General features: G+C 55.4%; 7 protein-coding genes across 7 annotated transcripts; all 7 read right to left on the bottom strand.

The window, feature by feature from the left end:
• Positions 1 to 1,273: 1,273 nt before the first annotated feature.
• JKF63_01440 (uncharacterized protein) lies at positions 1,274 to 1,894 on the bottom strand (the record flags this gene model as incomplete). Its single annotated transcript, XM_067897487.1, has 1 exon — positions 1,274 to 1,894. One exon carries the CDS (start codon positions 1,892 to 1,894, stop codon positions 1,274 to 1,276), a length of 621 nt encoding a protein of 206 aa, XP_067753644.1.
• Positions 1,895 to 2,988: 1,094 nt separating this feature from the next.
• Positions 2,989 to 4,224, bottom strand: JKF63_01439 (uncharacterized protein; the record flags this gene model as incomplete). Its single annotated transcript, XM_067897486.1, has 1 exon — positions 2,989 to 4,224. One exon carries the CDS (start codon positions 4,222 to 4,224, stop codon positions 2,989 to 2,991), a length of 1,236 nt encoding a protein of 411 aa, XP_067753643.1.
• A 1,270-nt stretch (positions 4,225 to 5,494) lies between these two features.
• JKF63_01438 (uncharacterized protein) lies at positions 5,495 to 7,072 on the bottom strand (the record flags this gene model as incomplete). Its single annotated transcript, XM_067897485.1, has 1 exon — positions 5,495 to 7,072. The coding sequence occupies one exon, from the start codon at positions 7,070 to 7,072 to the stop codon at positions 5,495 to 5,497; it is 1,578 nt and encodes a 525-aa protein (XP_067753642.1).
• An 832-nt stretch (positions 7,073 to 7,904) lies between these two features.
• On the bottom strand, positions 7,905 to 8,249 carry JKF63_01437 (uncharacterized protein; the record flags this gene model as incomplete). Its single annotated transcript, XM_067897484.1, has 1 exon — positions 7,905 to 8,249. One exon carries the CDS (start codon positions 8,247 to 8,249, stop codon positions 7,905 to 7,907), a length of 345 nt encoding a protein of 114 aa, XP_067753641.1.
• Positions 8,250 to 9,159: 910 nt separating this feature from the next.
• Positions 9,160 to 16,065, bottom strand: JKF63_01436 (uncharacterized protein; the record flags this gene model as incomplete). The annotated part of the gene is made up of 1 exon (XM_067897483.1): positions 9,160 to 16,065. The coding sequence occupies one exon, from the start codon at positions 16,063 to 16,065 to the stop codon at positions 9,160 to 9,162; it is 6,906 nt and encodes a 2,301-aa protein (XP_067753640.1).
• A 1,180-nt stretch (positions 16,066 to 17,245) lies between these two features.
• JKF63_01435 (uncharacterized protein) lies at positions 17,246 to 21,118 on the bottom strand (the record flags this gene model as incomplete). The annotated part of the gene is made up of 1 exon (XM_067897482.1): positions 17,246 to 21,118. One exon carries the CDS (start codon positions 21,116 to 21,118, stop codon positions 17,246 to 17,248), a length of 3,873 nt encoding a protein of 1,290 aa, XP_067753639.1.
• A 1,244-nt stretch (positions 21,119 to 22,362) lies between these two features.
• JKF63_01434 (uncharacterized protein) lies at positions 22,363 to 23,391 on the bottom strand (the record flags this gene model as incomplete). The annotated part of the gene is made up of 1 exon (XM_067897481.1): positions 22,363 to 23,391. One exon carries the CDS (start codon positions 23,389 to 23,391, stop codon positions 22,363 to 22,365), a length of 1,029 nt encoding a protein of 342 aa, XP_067753638.1.
• Between the last annotated feature and the right edge of the window lie 110 nt (positions 23,392 to 23,501).

Raw genomic sequence — 23,501 nt, 5'->3', positions numbered from 1 at the left:
ATGTAACACACGCACCCGAAAGGAAAACTAGAGAGCCAGAAGTCGCACCATTGACTGGGCCCTAGAACTGGCTCTGCTTTTTCGCTCCCGGAAAAGCGATGGCAGTCAATGTAACAAGTAACACCCCCTGAGTCAAATATAAAGACTAGAGAAGTTCAATCGCCTCGTATTTTTTCCTTCCTCTGAACAAGTGCAACATAAGTATACTCTCGATGTTGTAGTGCATGTGGGTATACCGTTTTGCACTGAGGGTGGTGTGTAGGTGAGGGGGCCAAAGCAATGAACAGGTACCCCTACCGGCCCCCTCATAAACGAAAAGAAAACAAGAAAGGAAGGGCAGTGGAAGCCAATACAGAGTAAAAAATTGGTGAAGCTGGAGGCAAATATCATAGGCGAAATCTTTTTTTTTGGCTGCTTACTTTTTTTTTTGAGGCCTACCGTGTGGGTGCAGCGCACTCGCCTCCGGAGATAAAGAAAAAGCTACCACCACACATAAGTGCACCGCCTTGGTGCTCCCAGGGGTGGAGGTTGGGGGGGGGTGGTGGAAAAGCTTCAGGGGGTGACACACCCGCGTTCCAACGCTCGGTAGGGAAGAGATGGCCCAGTCATGACGAGAACATAGCCGTGTCACGAAGAGGCAAAGTGCTTGCATTTCTGTGTGTGTGTGTGTGCCGGTGTCTCGTTGGGGTATTTCCGCGGGAGTGAGGCGACCGCCACCACATTTGCTCAAACACACACACACACACACAGAGAAGATTCATCAAATTCAATTCAGTGCAACTTTGTCTTTTCCGGGAGGTGTGTGCGTGCTTGTGCGTACGATATCTGCGTGTGTAAGCTTCGGTACTGTGGGTGTGCGACAGCGAGCGAAGCGTGACCCTGACGATGGAAGGCTACCCATAGAAAGTGTGGGTACATTATCCCACAGCTCGAGGTCACAGCGAAAGGTGAATACAGAACGAAAGAGGAAACCATATAAACAACAAAAAAAAGCTTGTTGAAAAAAGAAGATTCGGTGTCGGGACAGGAGAGAAGCGATCGAGTCAGCTGTAAGAGCACCCAACAAAAAAGGTGCGCGGGGGAGAGAGAGGGGGGAGAGGGGAGAGAGAGGGGGGGGGGGTGCAACTGGGCACTGACCTAAGACGCCTTTGACCTCCAGCGCTCCTCTACGACTCGGTTAGCGTCATTCGTTGCATAATACCCCCACAATTGGAGATCATTTTTTCTCCTACTCCACGTTTCCTTTTATTCAATAGTGTTCAGCGCCGCGGTTTCAACGCCCACGCAGCTGCGCAAATTTTGCTTCCAAGCTGTCGTCGTCCTCGTTCCTTTCCTCCACTTTTTGCGCTGTGAGGTGGGAGGTCTTGATCTGGAGGTCGCCGTTGAGTTGTTCGCGAATGTCCAGGCCGTGTTCATCTGCCACTTGAGACATGAGGTTGTTGACCTCATCCTCCGGGGTGGTGACTGTCGTGCTCTGGCCAATGGCACCCTCCATGTACGCAGACGTGACGTCCATTGTTTCAAACTGATGCTCAAATGTATCCATTAGAGTGCTGATCTTGACGGGGTCCATCGAGTGCAGCACCCTGTCCATGCCTTTCACCATCTGACCCATGTTTTTAGCCACCATCTTCATCTTGATAGCGGTGTCGAGGCGAGCTACGACGGCATCTATGCGGGCTGACAAGCGCAGGTGATTGAGAGCCTCGTTCTTCTTACGAATGCTGTTCTGGGCGCTGATGCGTGCTCCCTCCATGTTGTTTTTCTCCATCGCCTGCTTGCACTTGCGCATCTCTTGCTTCTGCTCCTTCTCACACCGAGTGGCATTCTTGGCGAACTGCTTTGCTGTGAACTTCAGTTGAAACTGAAGATCGTAAAGCTTTTCGACGGACATGATAGTGTGTGTCCCTTCCTTCCCCTCCCGACTTTTTTTTTCTTGATGATGATGGGTGTAAAAAGAGGGTTCCGAGAATCGATGAAAAAAAAGGCGCGAGTACAACACACACGCACACACAAAGGCAAGTTGGTGAGAATCTACGTTCCTGAAAGCAAAAGGGAAGCAGGGAAAGCAAACGCGGTGCTGCGAAAGAAGAGGTGAAAGGTGTGACGTTGACAGTTACCACAGCGCCGATGGCGTCGAACAGTGCCCGTGGGGTATGCGCCGCCCTCTCCCCTGAAAAAAAAAACAGGGGGAGAGGAGAATCGGAGAGGACGTAACGCTCGAGAAGCAGATTCCCGTGGGCGGTTCAACAGACAGGGAGGCAATGTGAGGGGGGAGGGGGAGCTATACCAATATGAAAGCGCAGTCCGCAGTGGGAGCGTTTTTTTTTTTATTCCCCACCCTCATTCCAACCCTTTTTGATCACATTCTGTAGCTCCTCCTTCTCTTCCCCCTCCCTTCCATCTCGATTATACCAGCTCAAATTGTTGCTCGCTTCAACGATAATCCAAAGATAAGGTAGCTGCACAAGTACACACAAGTGAAGAGGGGGGGGGGTATTCGGTGCTTGTGTTTCATTTCCAAGGTGCATGCATGCACGCATGCCCGTGTGTGTGTGTGTGTGTGTGTGTGTGCCTCGTCGAACGACGGCGCTCCATAACCGCAGCATCAACAAGTCCGCATCCATGAAGAATAGAGTCACTCCTTTGCAATTAATTTACATCAGGGGGGGGGGGGGGGGGGAGGGGGGCAGAACGAACAGAGGAGAGGGGAGAAAATCTGTAGGTATCGCTCGTTCGTGCACACGCAGACAGCACTAGACCTTACGCAACTTGTGGTGGTGATGCGCGCAAAACCAATAGTCAAAACGCAATGGTCTACGGTGAAGTTTTCTGTAAAGGCGTGACGCACAGTGGAATGGTGTCGGGAGGCTGCGCAATGGACTAGGGTGAGAGAGAGGGTGATTTGGGGGGGGGGGGGCATTGTCGACATACGGCTGTGGGAAGCAAAACAGGACGGTGTAGAGGACACAGTGTTGTGCAAATCTTTTACGACGGAACTGCCCCTGTATCGTTTTGGTTGTGGGTTGATGCCTCCGACTCCATTACTGACGCCTCTTCATCCTCGGCGAACTCGTCTTCAGTAGCCGCATAGCTAAGCTCAAATTTCGTACACCAGCTTTCGATCTCTTGCACGACCGGGTGGCGCGGGCCATAGAATCGCTGCGAGCCCACACGAGCAGCCATTAGGTGACTCTGCGCCTCTGGCTCCTTGTCCGTCCAGAGAAGGAAGAGTCCCAGGATGAACTCTGCCCTCACTGGACTAGGATGAGCAACGTGGAAACGCTTCTTCTGAATAGAGTAGATACCATGGAGCATCTTGGATGCGTCCATCAAGTTGTCTTCGCCAAATTCGTGCGCGGTGACATAGCAAGCCCTCCGCAGCTCCTGGACCGGGGTGTTTTCACTGTACTTCAGCTGCGCCCGCATGTCCTCACGGCGTGCTACGACGTCCGTCAGCGCACTGACCAAGTGTGTATACCAGATTTCTTTCACCGCGTCGTACAGCGCCATTGCGCTCTCCATGTTGGCCTTCGTGGCCATGACGTTGCCAAGATCAAAGTAGCTGAATGTAGTGAGGACGTGTCGCTGTCCATGGAGGAGTGACAGGTAGTAGTTTGCCCGGCTTAGCTGCTGTACAGCTGCCTCGAGCTTGTTGTCTGCCGCATACAGGAGCCCAAATGATTGATGCAGGGTAGCCTTCATAGAGATCGTGGCCATGTCGGTGTGCTTCAGCATAATGTATTGCGCAAGCGACAGCATGTCCTCCGCTTCCCCATAGCACTCTAGATACTGCTTCGTGCGGGCTAGGTGAAAATAGGCAGGAACCAGCTGTATGTGATTCGGCTTGTAAAACTTCTCCCGCAGTTGCAACACCAGCACACCAGCCTTTTCGGCAGCTGCAGCGTCCCCGCTCAGCAGAAGCAGTCGACATTCTTCTTGAGCCTTGTCAAGGAGTGCCACGATCGCGCTGCTGATACGTTGACGGGTTGCGGTGCGTACTTTGAGCGCGTTGACACCGGTGATGGGGGTGTCCAACAGCTTGAGGAGCTCTTCGAAGCGAGGCTGTAGAGTACCCCATGTGACATTGGTAATGTCGTACTGTCCCTTGTCGTGTGTGGTGACTGCCAAGGAGCTTGCGCGTTTGTTTTTACTGTGCTTGACGCCACCTGTTGCGGGCATCCCCGCCGCACTGCTAGTTGTTTCTTTGGAAGAGCGCGACATTGGCACCTGAAACGGGAAGGGGGAAAAATACGGGAGAATCGGACCAAAACAACGACGAAGCCCACGGCTCTCTCGGCATATGTGATGCTTCTGTTCACCGCTAGAGTGTTTGCACGGAGACATAGACACGCAGGAGGGAAAAGGCGCAGAGGAGAGAACACGAAGGGGAGAATGCTGGAGCTTCAATGTACAGGTGAGAGAAAGCACCGTCCCAGACAAGTCATGTTTGGCGCTGAGAAAATGACATCACGTTCTGTTGCTCGAACATCGTTTTGTGCCGCGGTCTGGAACCTAACACGAGGGCAAGGTGCCATGAATCTTGGCCGTCGATGATGCTCAGAGCTCGTAGCACGTAGCGCGAGCTGGCGCTGCCGAGATGCTTATCGGTGCAGATGTGCTCCAGTACACTACCCCCTCCGTTTTGCTTGTAGTAACACAAGAATCAAGAGAACCGTGCTTGGAAGAGCCTTGTCCCCCCCTCCTCCAATACGCATGAGCCGCTACACACACTTCACCATGTACCTCCAAGAACTTGCAGGTATTCAGTGTTCGATTTCTGCTCAACAAGAATGAGGTGAGCGAACAGCCCTGTCTTAGAACGCTGCAAAAGACACACACACACACACACACACACAGAGAAAGCGAAAAATGCCCCACTCTTTTTTATTTTGTTCGAAATTTTCGCCTTGGACCGTGTATCCTTCTTCAAAAAAAATGTTCCGCGTGTTTATCGTTTGTCGATACCCTGTCTAGCTTGCTCCTTCGCTTTCTCTGCCCCTCACTTCTTCGCAGGGAGGGGGGTGAGGTGGGGTGGTGGGAAGGCAAATGACTGTTCCCCCCCGCCCTATCACGACGATTACATCCCCAGGAAGCAGACAAAGAACCGAGTGCAGGAGAGAGAGGAGGGGGAAAAGACGGGGATGCGCTGCTGACACGCAGAGACATCAGCCTATTTAAGTAAGCCGCTCAGTGATCTGAGCAATCGAGATGGACACAGAAGTCGGAGAGCCTTGTTACAGGGCGATCGAAAGCGTCGTTAGCCATTTATCATTATAGAAATAAAAAAAATCAGTACAATATATATATATATATATATTTGCACCTACGACGCTCTGTTCGCCCCACCGCTACCCCACTCCTCTCCGCGGTGTTTTATTCGTGTTGTAATCCGACCAGGAACAGTTGGAAAAAGGGGAGAAGAAGGTTAGGTGTCAAGGCACCGTACAGTGTGCCTCCCCTTCATCCTGAGTACCGGGCTATTGCACGCTGCCTAGTCGCTGTCGCTACCGAGTTTGACACTTTGCTTCATTGTGTTGAGAGCAGGGGTGCTCACACCAAACTGCGGCGCGCCGCCGCGACCACCCCGGAAGCCGCCACGGTCGCCTCCCCGGAAGCCACCACGGTCCCCACCCCGGAAGCCACCGCGGTCCCCACCCCGGAAGCCACCGCGGTCGCCACCCCGGAAGCCACCACGGTCACCACCCCGGAAGCCACCACGGTCACCACCCCGGAAGCCACCGCGGTCACCACCCCGGAAGCCGCCACGGTCGCCACCCCGGAAGCCGCCACGGTCGCCACCCCGGAAGCCGCCACGGTCGCCTCCCCGGAAGCCACCGCGGTCGCCACCCCGGAAGCCGCCACGACCACCGCGAGCGCCGTTGCTTCCGTAGTTTGACTGCGCCTCGGTACGGCTTACCTGACGAATAGGCTCGTCCTCCTCATCCTCCTCATTGTCTTGGTGCACCTTAGAACGCTTCTGCACGGGCACATCATCTTCGTCGGAGTCGTTAGCCACCACCTTCTTGGTCGCTGCTGGTCTCTTTCCCACCACCTCGTCCTCAGCAGAGCTGTCGCTGTCCATGGCTGACTTCTTTGGGGCCATCTTTGGCGACGCCTTCTTGGCGACAGGCTTGTGAACAGGCCCGTCTTCGTCATCGGAGCTGTCGCTGCCAGCGATGGGAGCTTTCCTGGGGGCTTGCCTAGGAGTAGACTTAGGGGAGGCACGCTTCGCAACTGGTTTCTTCGGAGCCTCTTCGTCTTCGTCGGAGCTTGATTCCACTACCGGTTTCTTGGCCGGCATTGGCTTGTGCACAGGCTCGTCGTCGCTGTCGCTGTCCGGGATCGGCGCCTTCTTGGCGGCCAGCTTCGGCGACGCCTTCTTGGCTGCCATTGGCTTGCGAACCGGCTCGTCGTCGTCGCTGTCGCTGTCCGGGATCGGTGCCTTCTTGGCGGCCAGCTTCGGCGACGCCTTCTTGGCTGCCATTGGCTTGCGAACCGGCTCGTCGTCGTCGCTGTCGCTGTCCTGGATCGGCGCCTTCTTGGCGGCCAGCTTCGGTGACGCCTTCTTGGCTGCCATTGGCTTGTGCACAGGCTCGTCGTCGCTGTCGCTGTCAGGGATCGGCGCCTTCTTGGCGGCCAGCTTCGGCGACGCCTTCTTGGCTGCCATTGGCTTGCGAACCGGCTCGTCGTCGTCGCTGTCGCTGTCCGGGATCGGCGCCTTCTTGGCGGCCAGCTTCGGTGACGCCTTCTTGGCTGCCATTGGCTTGCGAACCGGCTCGTCGTCGTCGCTGTCGCTGTCCGGGATCGGTGCCTTCTTGGCGGCCAGCTTCGGTGATGGCTTACGGGAACCGGGCTTCTTGGGTGCCTCGTTGTCGGAGCTGTCCGAGTCTTCGGCAGCCGCCAAGGAATTCGAGGCGGCGGTGAGGGCAGAGGTCCCGATCTTGCGGGAGCGCGCTACGGCCTTCGGGTTAGCCCCCTCCAGGGCCTCAGCAGCGCTTGTGTACCTGGAGTCCTTGAGGTAGAGGTAAATGTGGGCCTCCAGTTCATCCTTTGGGAGGCGGAGGGACATGGTGATGGCAACGTCAAGGGAGCTTAGAAAAGTAACAAGACAAGAAGGGAATCGATGTGTGATGCTATCACGTATCTGAGGGGGGAGGAGGAGGAGGAGGAGGGGGGGAGAGAGATGGTGTGTTAATGCGCAGCCAGGATTTACACAAGGGCGTTTCTTTTTTGTTTTAGTTTGTTTAGAGCGTTCAGATTATACGTGACGACACAACTGTTGTGATTGATTTGGGCACGCAGCATCAAAAGGGGGCGCAATCCATGAGGCGAGAAAGACAGTTGGGAGGAAGAGGCGGGGGGGGGGGGATCCGTAGAGTGTATGAAGGACGAGAAGTGAGTAAGTGTGTTGGAAAAACAAAGAGTATGCATGCTACTGTCCAAAAAAAAGGCCATGAATATGACGCGATGACATCCATGAATTGGAGTACAAGCCCCCCTTTCAGAATGAAGGCGAGAGAGAGATAAGAAATGTTTCACAAATCATCCCCCTAAACAGGAAGTCCAGAGCCTCTCATTCCTTTTAAGCGCGTCAAACGATCTCTTCGATTTCCCCAGATGAGGCGGAGTGTGCTCACACATACACACACACACACACACACATACGTCTGCACTTGAGCAGTAAGCGAAAAAAAAATGAGCAGGGCTTTGGGAAGGGGGGGGGGTCAACTGACGCTAATTTGTCAATGCTGACCGTCCTTTGTCTTCATGTGCTCGTTTATAAATGTAACGCAATAGCGACCAAAGTACTAGCGCGGAGCTGTGTTGATACGCAGAAAAACGAAACCGCCACCAACTAACCAAGTCGCTGTGGGGGTTAGGAGACGAGCAAGGAGAGAAAGCTAATGCCGGCCCTTCTGGACTCGCCAATCAAAACGTGAGTGTCTCAGTTTGCGCTCGCTGCGCGATGAGGAGACACCGTGTTTTACAGGATGGGGCGTGTTGACGCGGTTAAAGATGGTCTCCTCTGGTCTGCCTACGTAGTACGGCTTATTCGTTGTCCCACAGGTCTCGCAGGACTCCCCTTGGTACACACGCTGGGTCGTCTTCGTCACCCAGACCTCGTCTGAGAACCATTTGTGCTGGCATACTTTACAGCTGAACTTGCCCGTGCGCTTTGCGAGCGGCGGAGGGGTGAACATTATGTGCCTCGGCCGAAGCCGAAGAAGAAGGGTAAGCCCCAACATGATTCAAGTCTGTCATGCCCAAGATACACAAGTCCCTCCTCCCGATACCCCTCCCCACCCCAGGACACAATTGTGCTGATGCGTTCATGTATATATTGGTGCGCATGTGGCGGTGTCATCGAAGGGCGAATGAGGAAGAGCATGGGAGAGACGAGGAGCCGCAGCGGAGAGACGCAAGTGAGGAGAGGGCAGACAAGGAGGGGATATTTTAGGTTGACGACCACGATGCCGGTGCACGTGAAAGCAGAGCAGAGCAATGTACAGAATACAAGGGCAAAACATCCTTGCAAGTGGAGTCGCGTGGAACGAGAGGTCAGGAATACAGAGAGTCTGTCGCAACGCTCGACCTTCTCTTTTTTCTTCCCCCTCGAGAAGGGTGGGGTGGGGAGGGAGGGGGCATTACTGCTTTGTTCTCAACAACGAGTGCATAACATGCATAACGAACACCTCACCAACCCGCCAAAATTTGTACACACACATCCGAGGGAAAAGCGAACACAAAAAACTGTAGAGTCTCGACAGGCGGGCGCCCAAACAAGTCACAACATTTGCACCGCAAAAAGCACCTGCTGGCAAATGGACGGTCAGAGGCCACACAGCAGGCTTTATTCTGTAAGCGGTTAAGTTTGTAATTCTATGAAATTGTATGTAAATCTATGCGTGGTTGTTGCCCCTTCTCTCTTTTATTTTAGAGTGAGGTGAAAGAAGGGGAGGTGGGGGGAGGGGTTGTGACCTTTGTGTCGGCCGTCATTTCTTTCCGCCTCGTGTTCGGCCGCCGACGATCCCGTACCTATGCTTCTGCGCGTTTGTCGCCAAGGGAGCTGGTCGCTCGTTCACCTCACACCAAGGTGGAAGTGACACATGTGCAGGGTAGTGTGCTGTGCCTACTGGTGCACTGCACGGTGAATGTTCAAGTGGAGAGAAGCGCCTTCTCCACACACTCGGTCAGCCACGCAAAACCTTGGATCTTCGCAAGGTAATGAAGTGCCCGAAGCTCGCTCTCTACCGGTGGGGCTTTGCCGACGAGCGCGCCGCAGCACCGCTCCCCCACGTACGTTGTGGCCATTTCACCACACTTTGTGCAGACAAAGTCCTGCTGGTTGTAGACGTGCAGCAACTGACTAACGTGACGGACCAGCGCTCCCTCCATCGAAGCTGCTGCAATCGGTGCCGCACAAACCGTGCACGTGAAAGGCGTCGTCGCTGACTTCCGTTTCACCAGCAAGTCAATCGCGATGTGCGAGTTGCAGAAGCTACACGTGACGGACTTCAGGCGATGGGCCAGAAACGGGTCAGCCTGAAACTGCGACTGAGCAGAGAAGGGGCTGATGCCGCAGAGACGCACACAGTTGTTGCGCACCCTACCGACAGCACCATTGCACGGGACAAGCTCAAGGACACGACAGACACACTTCGCGTACTCGAGTGCGACAGCTCCGCTGGACCACAGCGTCAGCTCACCGCGCTCATGTGCTGCGTGCTCCTCTTCAGTGTAGAGGTCGCGAGAGTCCGTCACCTGCTGGATCTCTTCCATGATATCCGTCTGTAGGCTACCCTCAAAGAACTTTTCCGAGTCCCGCAGCACCCGCTGTGCTAGCTGGTCGTGTCGTGTAGCGAGTGTCACTGTGTGGTCTGTGACCGTGTCGCGGTATACACGGTGTATTGCCTCGTTCAGCCGGTATAGAGTCAGAACGACGCGTTCCACAAGAGTGCTGCGGACACGGCTGGGAAGCCGGCTGGCCAACGTGAGCTGATGTGCCACGTGCAGATCCGATGGCGTAGGCACCTCACTCTCCTTGAACTTGATGGCGTCCTCTGCGGAGATGAATAGACCTGCGTAGTCGCGGGAGTCGAGCACAATCTGTGGACACCAGTACCGCAGGGGCTGCAGGGAAAGAAGCAGCAGCATAGGCTGGTCCTGCAGCGACGCCGTCAAAAAGCGTGTGAAGCTCACCGCTTCCTGCAGTGAGTACTTGGAGGTGAGGACAGTCACGGAGCTGCTGTCCACCTTCACAGTACGGCCGCCTAACTTCGCGAGGCGGAGCAATACGACCGTCAGCGCACGATGTGCCAGGCTGCTAAGGAGCTCCACTAAGCGCGGTTCGTAGCAGGAAGAGACCGGGTCACGCAGCCATCGCGCAACGTTGTTCAATAGCGTGTCGGCGAGGATGTTATCGACAGCCTGCCCGAGTAAGTCAGCCACCAAGTCACGCAGGATGTTGAAATGTGTAGACACGCCACGGTCACACAATACACGCGCATTTGGGTCATCGCCCTCCTCAATAGTCTGAGAAAAGAGCAACGCAACGACATCCAGGCGAGAGAGGCCAAACTCGACGCACCACGAAGCGTAGCCGCCAGCCATGCATACCTCACGCGGACGCTCCTCTATAGTGTCGAAGGCGAAAAGAGGGTCGCTGCTGCACCATAGCACGTGGTTACGCCGGTGCAGAGCCCGGCTGTAAAGCACGTCCAGGACGTGTACGCAACTGTCCTGGGCAATGTTGCAAATTGGGATGCCGGAGATTCGGCTCAGCGCCAGACGCTCTTCTACCCACAATAGCGACGCAAAGAAGCGCTCGAACAACCGACGCGCCAGCAGCCGCGTCCAGCGGAACGGGTCGTTCAGTAGTCGCTCATCCTCCACAGCACCGAGGACACGCAAGTACGGAAGCCCGGCAGGAAGCGCGTGCTGCTGCACAAGTGTCGACGTGGGCTGAGAACTTTGCAGCACGGCCAGTAGCGGCGCCTTGGTGCTTTCCATCGCGGTGCTCAGATGTTGATGGGCCAGTCGCCACGCCGCCCGCTGATCCACGGCAAGTTCGGATGTGACGTGAATCGGTTCGGGCACGCTCGTGTGCAGTCGCTTCGCGCTCTCCTCACAAATTGTACCCCAGTTGATGACAGGCTTCGCCGCTTCCGCTGGCTGAATGAAGACAACAAAGGCCGCGTTTGTTTGCGGATAAACCACAGCGATCAGCCCGCGTTGTTCTGTGACCACATGAAAGATAAAGACGGAGCGTTCCACAACACCACGACTCAAGTAATTCGTATACGGGTGCATGTTCATCTCGTCGGTGTCAAATAGTTCACGCTTCGAGGGCGGGCGAAGGCGAACGTTGCGCAGGTGTCGTGCGGAGTCGACAGATACGCAGCAGCCTAGCTGTTCAACAAATATGTCCACGCGCGAACGATGATCCTCGTAGATGTGACGAACGCCCTCGAGTACGCGCAGGTCACTGAGGCGCCGCTCCCCCTCATCGCCAGGCGGAATATCAACCTGATGGATTCGGCCTGCCACACGGTGCCGCGGCAGCACGCGGCCGCTTATCTCAGCAGCGTCGAACCCCTCCATGCGTAGCGCGGGGTCGCTATCAACGATTACAGTGCGACGCATCTGCACACGGAAGGAGCACAGACTGTGCTCTAACGCTGCAAGCACCTGTACAGTGCCGGGGATTTCCTCATTCTCGCGCACCTCGAGCACATTCCAGACTGTCGCCAACGCGCGAGACTTGAGATCAATGAAATGACTGTTCATGCCTGTGACACTCGACACCGTGGCTGGTCCACGAGACCCTGCACCGCTGCTCTCCGCAGTCAGTGTGATTTCGCCCAGGCCATTCTCGAGCGCCAGCTCCTTCCGAAGACGAGCCCGTTGGAGCCACGTGTCCTTACGTTGTCTCAGCCACTGTTTTGTGCCGAGGTCCACAAAAAACTCTGCGTCCAGAACGGTGGTGCTCTTTGGTGCAAAGTAGCGCTGCTTTACATCATGCGCCAGCGCATCCAGCTCGGCATCCGCTTCGCGTTGCATCCGCTCCACGTCGTCCTCGGACTCCCCATCCAAATTCACGTCGTCGTCGTCCGAACCCGTTTCCGCGTCCGCGTCCGCCACTGTGGCACATCGCTCCTTAGCAGCACAGCGTGCGTTGGGTTTCCTCGACTTTGCCGTATGGCGTACCGTGGCATCACCCTTGCCGCCTATGATGTCCTCCATGTCCTGCAACTGCTTCTCACCGGCGCTAGAGGTCGCTTCCTGTCCCATCGCCGCCACGGCTTCCCTCTCACTAACATTGACGGAAGCAGCAGCAGCAGCAGCAGCCTCGTTCTTATCCCGTGCTTTGGAGAGCAAGCCAAGAAGTGAGACTTGGCGATAGCGGGAGTTGGTGTGGCGAATGCGTTTCTCCAGCCATTCCGGATGCACCACGCGCGGCACCGGGTTCGGCAACGACTGCAGCGCGGCCGGGATACAGATAATTTTCTGTACACAGGCGCTGAAGCGTGCCGTGTAGTAGTCCCAGTCGAGAAGCGTCTTCAAATTTAGCTCCGATGGAACAGTGGTGTCAGAGGTCCACTTGCGCAGAAAGTGTGTGCGAATGGCTGCGTCCGCGCGGAAGATCGTAACGGGAATCGCCCGCTCCGTTACGGGGCGGCCGACCGGCATGCGAGAGATGATGAAGTGGCATGCCAAGCCCTTGTCTTTCACCATCTGTGGCCCCAGAAACTCGGCGATGCGCCGCGCCGTTGTGATGGCCAGCGACTTTTGTGCGTCGGGGTACTCGGAAAGTCGCCGCGTCATGTTGCTGCTCTCCGTAATCTTCTCCAGGATTTCCTCTGCATCGTAGCCCTCGCCTTTGGACTCGAGCATGTCGAGCGCTGCATCAGCTACAATTGCTGCTGAGGCGTAGGCATCCGCGAGGGTGCTGCCATCTAGAAAGCGGCGAAAGACTTGCGACTGGAAGTCCTTGACGAGCATCAGCTCTCCGCGGCGTTTCAGCTCGAACCCCTTTAGCTCCGCTAAACTGCCGTCGGGGTTGAATACGGCGTAGCGCTTCTTGATGCTTTTCCCCTCCTCGCGACTAGCGGGCAGCAGCATGGCGAGGTACGGGCCATCGACTTCAAAGTAAATTGAGCACTCGCTGCGCACCTTGTACACGCCTGTGCTGACCAGGTCCTGATACTGATGATTTGAGTACCGGTCGTGAACCATTTTGTTCAGTACAACACAAGGGTAAGACACTGTTATCTTTGGCTTTGATGGGTTTTTCGTAGTGAAGGTGAAGTTTTCTGGAAAGGTGTTGGGCAAGCAGCACCAGATGCCATCCGTGTCGAGCTCGAGCGTCACGCCGATCTGCTGGACCAGCGAGCGGGCCATTTGAATAAGTGTTGCGCCGAGGTAGGTGACGATACCTGCCATCTCCATACTTGACCAGCGCGAGCCCTTCCGCATCACATAGCCGTAAAACGAGTTGAGGATGCACTTGTGCGCCAGTTGCAGCGACTCCATCTGCACGCAACGACTTTGGCAGACCTTGCGCTCGTCCGCATCCTTGGCGGCGTCTAGTTTCTTTTTCCACGTCTTCAGCGCGGCCTTGTACTCATAGCGGCGGTCACGAAATAGCCGAACCGTGTCGACGTAAAAAGAGTTTTCGCGTTGACACACCACGTTTGACCGCATCACTTCGCGCGTTTCGTGAATCTTGCCGTAGGCTTTTCGGCTGTATTCACTGAGGCGCCGCTTCAGCATGTTGAATTGGGTGTTCTCGTTGAGTTTGTGGTACGCTTTGGGGCTGCCATCGTCGTCGTCGTCGTCGTCGTTGCCATCCGAGTCGGAGTTTCGACCGGCGCCGAACTCGCGCTGGAGAAGCGCGTCGGCCGCCTCGCGCTGCTGCTGCCTAGACTCCTGCCGGTAGCCGCCACCGCCGCTGGCGTGGTGGCTTCTCTGGTTCTTTTTCCAGTCGTCCTTCCGCTCATACGAGGTACCCTCCAACACGTTACCTTTTCGGTTGCCGTACGCTTTTTTTTGCACTGCCGCGAGGTTCGCCTGCTCAATCACGCCGGCAGCGAAGGATTCGTTCTCGAGTTGGGCCTTGACCCGCTGAAACTCGTATCGGCCGGCGGTGAAGAGCTCGGCCCTCCATTTCCAAGACATCACACGCTTGCATTGCACCTCGTTGTTCAGGGTGTCGAAGCAGCACCCCGCACACACGTCTGGCCGGGCAATCGCGTACGGTTGGAGGCGGTTGGTAAGGATGATGTTGGGATACATGGCGCCGACGTCGAGGTGATAAATGAAGGGCTTTTCTTGCTGGTGCGGGCGGTCACGCAGAGCCGCCAGCTTGGTGAGAACGGTGGTCCTTACTTCCTCCAGGTTCGTTACCTCCTCCAGTTTCACCCCATTCTCCACCTCCAGGGTGAAGCGGAGCGCCTCGTCGACGTCGTCCATGAGGCTCTGGTAGGTGTCAGGATTCATGTCAAAGGTTATGGGGATGTCAGAGCGATACACACCACTGCGCAGCGCCTCCACACGACCGCCAATGTATGTCTCCGTGTCAATCAGATGACCCTCGTAGAATCGCTCTCGCACGATTTCCTTTTTATTCGGAAAGACCACGTTATTGGCCTCCGCCTGAACCATCAGCAGCGACTCGCACAAGCCACCAGAGCCCTTGCGCAGCACATCATCTGGCGGCATTGGGATAATTGTAGCGAGGGAGAAGATGAAGGGATGTACGTACTTTTGATAGAGGTACCACGTCGACACAGCGTCCGACACCGAGTACGAAGCCATGCGTTGCGGCTGGCCCTGCGCGAGAGGAAGCATGTCTTCGGGGTCGACCTCAATGGGCTCGTAGCCAAGCTTGTACTTTGTAACCGCCTTCAAACCTTGACTGCCCTGCGGCAGGTACGAGTCCCGTTTTACCCAGTAGAAGCAGTCCAGGTGAGGAACTTGCTGGTTCAAGAAAGCGCCATCGGCCATCTGCGCAAAGCCGATTTCCTTGCGCATATTCATGCCGTGGAACAGCGCACGGGCGTGGATGAAGGGAAAGTCAAAGTAATCGCCGTTGTACGTGACGTACACATTCGGCTTGTACTTGCGCATTTCATCAAAGAAGCGTCGTAGCGTCGCTGCCTCATTTTCCTCGTTAAATGTGTCGAAGAACCCCTCGTACTCTGGTTTGGGAGTGTACTCAAACGGCGCAATGTCCTCCGTGACGATCTCGCGGTTGACTATGAGGTAACCGCGGCCATCCAGCATATACGATATCATGTACACCTGATCCACCTCCGGCTGCGGAAAGCGCAGAGGAGCTTTCGTCGTCTCAATATCGAAGGCTATGACGCGTGGCATGGCTGGAGCGTACCGGCTGTCGTCGCACCTCTCCACGCGTGCCTCCCCCTCCGTGACCGTAACATCGTACCAAAGACCACAGTACACCTTCACATCGATGGCGACACGCATGTGATATTTCACGTCGTACTCACGAATATCCTGCAACCAGTCCATCCACCGAGTGCCACTGCCTGCACCGTGAATTGGATCGTCGGCGAAAGTCTTCGCCATGGCGTCACTGAGCGAGCCGCTGAACTGACCCCACAGCGGATTCTCGGAGGTGAGAGCGTTGTTGCGCTTGACGGTTTTATCGAGTCGCGCGCGCACCGCCGTGAGGTCTTGGACGTTTCGGAAAACCACTTTAAGGTAGACGCGCTTCTTGCCACTAAGGTGGTTCACCAGGTCGAGGTCTTCCCTTTCAACCGCGACGATTTCACTGATGAGCTGCGGGCCGAAGGTGAACATTAGGCCGACCTCCACCTCGCGCTCGTGGCCCTCGGCGGCCTGAACGAGAATGTAGGGGTCGTAGTGAAGGTGCACATAAAAAGTGTCGCCGGCGAGATCTTGAAAAAACAGTACGAGCGCCGCTCGCTGTGTTCCCTCACCACCGGCGGCCTCTGCCTCCCCCTGGAGCACCTCGGTGGTGGGGTGGTAGTTGAACAACCAGCCCTCTCTCGACCCACTCTCGAGCCGCGTCGACATGCTTCCGTCAGCGTTTAGCAGAGAGGCCGAACGACACACAAATGTCGAGAGGAGAAAATCAGGCGATTCGTGCACGCGGAGGCCAGATCAATGCGAGTATGTGTCTTCTTGGCGGGAGGGCCCCGGTGAAAGCGCATGCAGCAAAGTGCGGCAGAGCACTTCGCAATTGTTCAGGGTCGCCAAGGAAAGCTTCCCTCCCCTCCCCTCCCTCCTTCCCTCTTAAACCGGGAATGTGTGTATGCGTCTCTATGACAGCGCGCTACAGGAGAGAGCAATATATATATATATATATGAAAAAAAAACACAAAAATTATGACGACGGTGGCAAGTCTTGTATTATCAGAACCAGAGCGGAGAAAAGAAACTGGTATCCGGGATGGTTTACCGAAGAGCGCGGAAACGCTCGATGCATACGGTGTATACGGCAGCGGTGCACGATGTCAAGACAGAAAGGCAGACGACAGCCTCTGCACGGAAAAGCTGGCCCCCCCCCTCGATTCCTGTTTCTCTCGAGTACTCTCTAGGGGCGATTTTTCTCCCATGGGTTGTGCGCGTGTCATGTGGTGTATTTTTTGGTTTTATGGAACTGGCGGTGAGGAAGAGAGAAAAAGGCAACACACAAACAGACGCAGTTAAACCAACAAGAAGAAAAAAAAATGAAGATTCAAAGAGCGAAAAACAAGAAATATGTGCGACAGACCAAAAAGGGGAGAGGGAATCTGCAGAGAGCTCGAAAAGCCCTAAGCGGCAAGCCCCCGGCCTACAATCGAAAAACCCGTCTTAGTAAACCCGAGAGGCTCAGGTGATATATAATTCATGCTTCAGTTCATATATAGCACCTTGATGATGGGGTTCTAATACCCTATTTATTGAACTTTTGTTCTTCTCATGGTCACTAATCCAGATTCACACATGAAGCGTGCGCGAAGCTACCTCCCCCACCCCTCATACACAGAAACACACAATGAGGCGTACCCGCTCAAGAAGAGGAGACCACCGCCCGTTTGGATAGAGTTAGCTACAGGCCTGCGCGCACACACACCTACGGGCACAGAGAAAGAGAAAAAAAAAGAAACACCCAAGAACTTCTGTCATCCAACAGGGAGACGAATCATCTCGCCGCGCCCACCCCTGCCGTTTACTTCCTATTTGCTATGGTTACTGAGTGTGGGGGAACGGATTACAGCACCTTAAGCAGGTACGTGGTGAGATACCCCAGGACTGTCATGTTCCCAACGAGGGAAGCGCTGCTCTCGAGCGGACGCCGCATTGCGATCGCCGAGGCCCAAAGGCTGCCGAGTATGAAGGCGGAATTCAGGAACGAGACAAAGGAGCGCACGCGGGGGGCACGGCGGCCCAAATCCCCGAGAACGTACCCGTCGCCGATCTCTGAATCCGGCCTCGGCGCAGATGTCTCAGCCCGTTCCCGTTTCCTTTGATCTGCCATACGTAGAGTCTCCTCGCTGCGCAGGATGCAAAATAGTGATGCGTACGCACCTGCAAAACATGCCTGCAATATGCCAAAAACGATCATCTGCGGCCGGCTGGGGGTGTAGCGCTCGGCGTCCATGAAGGCGGCAGGAGTCTTCATAACGAATGCGTTGCGTATCGTCAGGGCAAGTCCGTTGAAATGCGAAGGGAATGAGCCGACTGCGCAGATGAGAAGAAACACGAGGCGGTAGTCGTAACCTGGGCGTGTCCAACGAGGCAATATCCACACCGGCACGGCCAACGCGCAGGTGGAGATGATGTCTACAAAGCACAATGGTAAAGACGGCCTCACCAGCAGCAAAACCGTCGGTGTTGCCCATATCAATAAGAAAACCAGTGCCAGCAATGACGGCGCACAGCGGAGAAGCGGGAGCAGAACAAAACGGCGAAGCGGCCAGGTAAAGACACCTACTGCACATAGGTAGCCAAAGGCCAACGCCAGTAAGACGATTTCCACACCATAGCCGAGGTAAATAATCGCCATTTGTTCTACAAACGCAGACCACACCGGTACGCTTTGCATCCCTATCCAGGAGAAGCGGCAGGCGCGGTACCTCGGTGGTATGCCATACAGTACCACCAGGGTGATTTTTTCCCAGATGCTCATGCGCGCCTCCATCTCCGCTTCCGTCACATAAGGCAACGGGTCCGTGGAAAGGCAAACCTTTAGTGCAGTGGAAGCCCATAAACCTGTCACCAGCTCCACCATGAGTGTCCACAAAACGATGTCCAGCAGTGGATGAGCGACGAAGATACGCCGAAGGAACGAGCGCTGCACCACTGCCACCTTCTGCAAGTGATTTGCGCATATCTTCTCTTCTATCACGCCCAAGGCGGTGAAAAGCGTGAAGAGGAAGACCGCAGGTGCGCCGGCAAAGCGCGCGATGCCGGTGTACATCGAGAAGACCGCCAACAACCTCTGGGGCCAGAGCTCCAGCAGCCACTTCAAGTACTCTGGAGAAAAGAGAGAAGCGTGCTGTAGCATGCTGTAGGTGGGGAGCTGCACCTCTGGGCGAGTACCGTGGTTGTCCGAGAGGGTGTAAATGAGATATGTCTCATTGAGTTGGGGCGGATAGGTGCTGAATGGCTTCCAGCGGTACGTGAAGTTGTGCAGCCCCCGATGAAAAGGGCCGTAGAAGTACTGCAGTTGGTGCTCCGGCTCGTCGGCTCGCAGCGAGCTCTGGCCGCGCAGGGCGAGGTAAAAGGAGTGCAGTGAGCCACACATCACAAGCGGGAAAATTTTCGACCCATCGCCAGTGCGTACCTGCAGCTGCGGCTCCAGCAAAGCACTATCTACGCCGCGCACAAGCGCGAAGCCAGGCTGTGTATGCACCTTCACTCCGCGCCTAAAGCTTGGCAGCAACTGCCACAGCGAGTGAGTGTCGGTGAAATCGGGAATGTTAGAGAGGTCGATTTTGTCATACTGCAGATAACTACGTGTTGTCCCTAGACCCTGGTCACTGTCTACCAGCATGCAGAAGCGTGGCCACAGCCAGGTTTGATGTTGGCGCTTCTTCTTTCGGCGGTAGACGGCAAAGCTGACGGCCGTCTGTAGTGTTTGCCCAGGCACCGCCTGCGTGTACTTGTGTGTTATGGGCAGGTGCAGGACCGTAGCTGCCCGCGCATGCACTTCAGAGTCGATGGCCGGTGTTTCGCGTGCCTCGTCGTGAAACAGTTGAATGTTGGGCAGAAATATCTTTTCCGGAGCTAGTGTGGTCACGCCGATCAGGATGTTCAGCACCTTGGTGCCATTGTAGTAGCCGCTACCCGAGTCTGCTTCGTCGTACAAGGGCAGATCGTTGTACTCCATTGGTACGTGGCTGTCTACGCACATTTGCTTTCGCCGCTCCGTCAACGCACGGACATTCGTTTCCTTGACGTACTTACCACCGAGCGAGTCGCGCACAGAGGACATGAAAATACTCTCAAACTGCCACTCATCTATGCGATGCTTGTCAAGAGTCTCGACCACGGTAGGGAACAGTCGGCCACGATGCGGTGACGGGAGCGTTACTTCAATTCCAAAATACGCACTGGCGTTGGGCAGCAGCGCCGCTTGCACAAGCGAGTCGGCCGAGTTTTGCAAGAACTGGAGGCTGTACACAAGACCGCGGTGGTCCATAGCGGCACCGCAGCCGCGGAGGTTCTCAGTGCAGAGGTCGCGTCGATACCCGTTTTCCAGTCCGAGGGAGCTACGGTTGACCGGTGTGCCTTGCGCGCGTGGCGTGGATCGCTGCATGTATCCAGAGATGGACGGAACAACATCGTCTAAAGTGCCGCCGTTGATGGCGAGGAGCGTGAGATTGCGCACACGATGGTGAAGCTCAACAGGTGGCAGACCGCGGAGGTCATACAGCACCTCGTTCGGATGCCTTGTGTCGGCCAACAGGTCTGCCCAGTTGACGGTGCTGTCCTGCAGTGCTTGCACGTCCCTTGGGGCCGGGTAATGTTGCAGCACCGCTGCATCGAGGACTTCGTAGATCCACACACTCGCCTGGTCAAAGAACAGCGGGGGGTAATGTACCGGTGTCCCCACCACCACCACGCCCGCGTAGAGGTGCGGGGCCAATATGGCAGCCAAGATAGCGGTCACGCCTCCAAGAGACTCGGCCCAGAGCCAAATCCCTTGCTGCTGGACTCGCTGCACCTCCATCCGCGCCCGCTCCAGTGTGGAAAATCGCGTCAACAGGTACTTTGCCTGCTGGCACTCTTTCTCGCTCGCCGTGAGGGAAGAATGGTTACATACGCTCATTGAATACTCCTTCTCCACTTTCTTCAGAAGCGTCCTGGTGGCTGCAGAGAGCCTGGACATCGAATCCCCACGGCGCGTGTCGTTCTCGTCAACGGCTTCGCGGTCAAACACGGGTGCTGGTGGCGAGGAAAGGATGCTGGCATAGGTGCTTAGGAACCCGCCCACGATGAGGTGGACCGAATGGTTCAAGAAACGGGCCTCTTTAAAAGTGATAGGCGCCGAATGCGCAAACGATTCTTCCAAAAAATCAACGGAAAACAGCTCTGTGCCGAGTAGCGGCACCTCCTCGCGGATTATCTTCTCCTCTACACGGTGCTGCAACCAGCTCGGTATGGGCATTCCTTCCTCTAGCCTCTCGAGGGATTGGTTGGTGCGATACTCGTAGTAAAGCTGTCGCTTTACGTGGCTGCGGTAATCCCGCATCGCTTTCTGCCGAAGTCGCGCATTAGACTCATAGACAAAACGGGCAAGAGACCGCGCGCAGTAGTACGAGCCGCCGTTCCCGTGAACATAGATAATAGGGACACGAGTGTAAAGCCCGCCCACGCGCGGGGCGGCGTAGCCGTCTGCCACCCAGTCGTAAATGCGCCACAGTCGGTAGTACTTCTCCTGCATTGCCGGTGCAAAGGCGGTGACATCGATTTCTGTGAAAGATGGAAACATGACGGGGTTGATGGTCTGCAGCTCCGTGCGGTAGACCTTGAATGCCCAGTTGTACGCACCGATCACGAAAAGCCCGACTAGCACAAAGAAAAAAGTGCACACGGTCTTGAAAAGCCCTTCACCCAGGAATTGCTTCACACGTGCCATTTTTCTCTTTGGCGTGTGTCTCTCTTTTTTTTTTCTAATCTTTTGATGTGTAGGAAGAGGAGGAGGAAAGCCCAAGGGATTAAAGAATTGTGTCGGCGAATGATCTATGTGTGGGCGTGTGTCTGATCTTCGTCATTCACAGAAAAGTCAAGAAGTTATGCAGAAAAGTTGAATGAGGGCAATCGGCTTTGGTGTGTCCCCACCCCTTCAATGAGGTAGGTATCGTGCGTGTGGCTTTCAGATCACTGCTCTTCCTTCGAAATGAAACAACGGTGATAAGCTATTCCGAGCCACGGACCACCCACTCTTTGTGACGGTTGCCCCAGAACGCCGCGAATAGTCGCACTGCTATATGGAGGCGATCAATGCAGTCCCTTTCGAGCACAGCAGCGAGACTGGAGGTTTACGAAATGACAAGTGGCTTGTATCCGGGGACAAGGAGGCGGATACGGGGGAGGGAGGGGGGTGGAGGGGCGAGGGGCGAGGAGGGGAAGAGTCACATCGACTACTACCTAAAGAGCGGTCTGACAGGAATACAGAGAGGGTTGCATATACAGTGGATGTCCTAACCGAATAGCTGGATGAGGGATGCAAGAAGAAACGTATTGGATTGAGAATGTGCGCGGCATGTCCTGTGACGCGGTGTGCCGAAAAGATAGTCGGGCCTAGCGAAATCAAAACACAGACAACACAGCTGGAGAGGGACACACAGACATCTGCACAGTGACAGTGATACTGCGCTTCTGGTGGTAGCGGGGAGTCGGGGGGGGGGGGCGGCAACACCCAGACACGCTTCGTGGACAGCGTCAGCGTGCCGTAAAAGCCTTCGCCAACAACACCAGGCCCTTTTTTGATTGGACGCAAAGCAGACGGTATACGAAAAAACAGGTTGCCATATTCTCTGAGGAGCTCTTTGATCTCCGTATGAAACCGCACTACAAAGCGAGTCCGCCCTCCCCACTTCCTTTTTTTGCACTCTGATGCTAACCAGACGGGAACAATAGTGAGGGTAGTAGCGGAACTAGAGAGAGTGTGGAGAAGGATCGAACGGTAGGAGAAACGTGAGTGTAGGAACACGGGGGGGGGGGGGAGGAGGAGCCCAGGTGACGCCGAAGCTGACCTTCCCCTCCTCCCCCCCCCCCTTCTTCCCAACGGCAAAACAGTCGATAAGCTTATCGCGTCACACCAACAATGACACACGGAGACGCAGAGACCGAATCAGTCTCCGAGCTTTGCCATTGGCATCAATCTCGAGAGCGACCAACCGCAGATGCGATATAAACCTTTCCTCCCGTCCTTTCTGCCTCCTCCTCCAGGATCTGCGTCTGCCGATGCTTCAGGAAAATTAGCGCCACTAGCGTAATGATCTCTTCATCCACCATAAAAAATGTCACCCATGCCGCAAACCACAGCACCCAGTAGCGCAGCAGCTTCTCGCGGAGTCGTTCCCAGAAATCTGGCGGTGCCTGGGGTTTCTGTACCCGCAACTCGAACGTTGTGTTGATTTCACGGGCTTCCTTGAAAATGTTGCCGACCTCCACGAAGGTGAGGTGCGCTTCCTCATTGGGTTCGATCTTGATGGTTCTCCACAACTTATCCGAATCCACCTCTTTTATCGTGAAGTTGCCGTCGCTTTTGATTACGCCAATGTCAAGGAGGCGCTGAGCTTCTTCCTCTGTCTTGATCTCAGAGAGCGGCATGCCAAGCGCGAACCAGCGGCGACCACCAAAGTGCGAGAAGCGGTACTTGCCAGCCAGTCGACGCTCTAGTAGCAGCAGGTCACGCAGGAGCTGCTCGGACTCTGGTGTCGTTGTCCTCTCCTTCAACAACGTCTCATGCACCTTTTGAGTGATTAGGGTGTCGCGGCGCACGTCGAAGTTAAAGTGGTTGATGACGTAGCGAATGCCTTCACCCTCAAGCTGGGTGACGTTGATGACGCGCTCATAGAAGCCCGCCGCCATGACAGCCTCGTGAAGCTCCAGTCGCTGACGTGGATCAGTCACGTCTTTGCGGTACAGTTGAGCGCGTAGCTTGTCGACGCACTTGCTCAGTTTCTTCGACACCTCATTTTGCTTGTGTGCATTGTCGATGTTGCCGAGCGCGTCGATGCATTGAAAAAGCTCGGGGTAGTTTATGTACGACTTGCGCTCCTCAAGTGCCACTTTGGCGGTGGCGACGTCTTCCACCGATAAGAAGTTCGGCGCCTGCACCTTTACCTGCGGCACCAGCGCGCTGAAAAGGTGCACGCGTGCCACAAACGAGCGGCGCAGCATTTTACTACTAGACAAGTCGGAGACAGGAGAAAAAAAAAGGAGCAGATAACAAGCCTTTTGGGGGAAGGGGGGGGAGTATAGGTTGAGCCCAGTACCTTGATGAGCCGGAG

This window comes from Porcisia hertigi, chromosome 35, assembly GCF_017918235.1.
Source record: "Porcisia hertigi strain C119 chromosome 35, whole genome shotgun sequence".
Classification (NCBI taxonomy): Eukaryota; Euglenozoa; class Kinetoplastea; order Trypanosomatida; family Trypanosomatidae; genus Porcisia; species Porcisia hertigi.
Note: the sequence above shows the minus strand (reverse complement) of the source record. Positions and strands in the feature narration are given on the sequence as shown.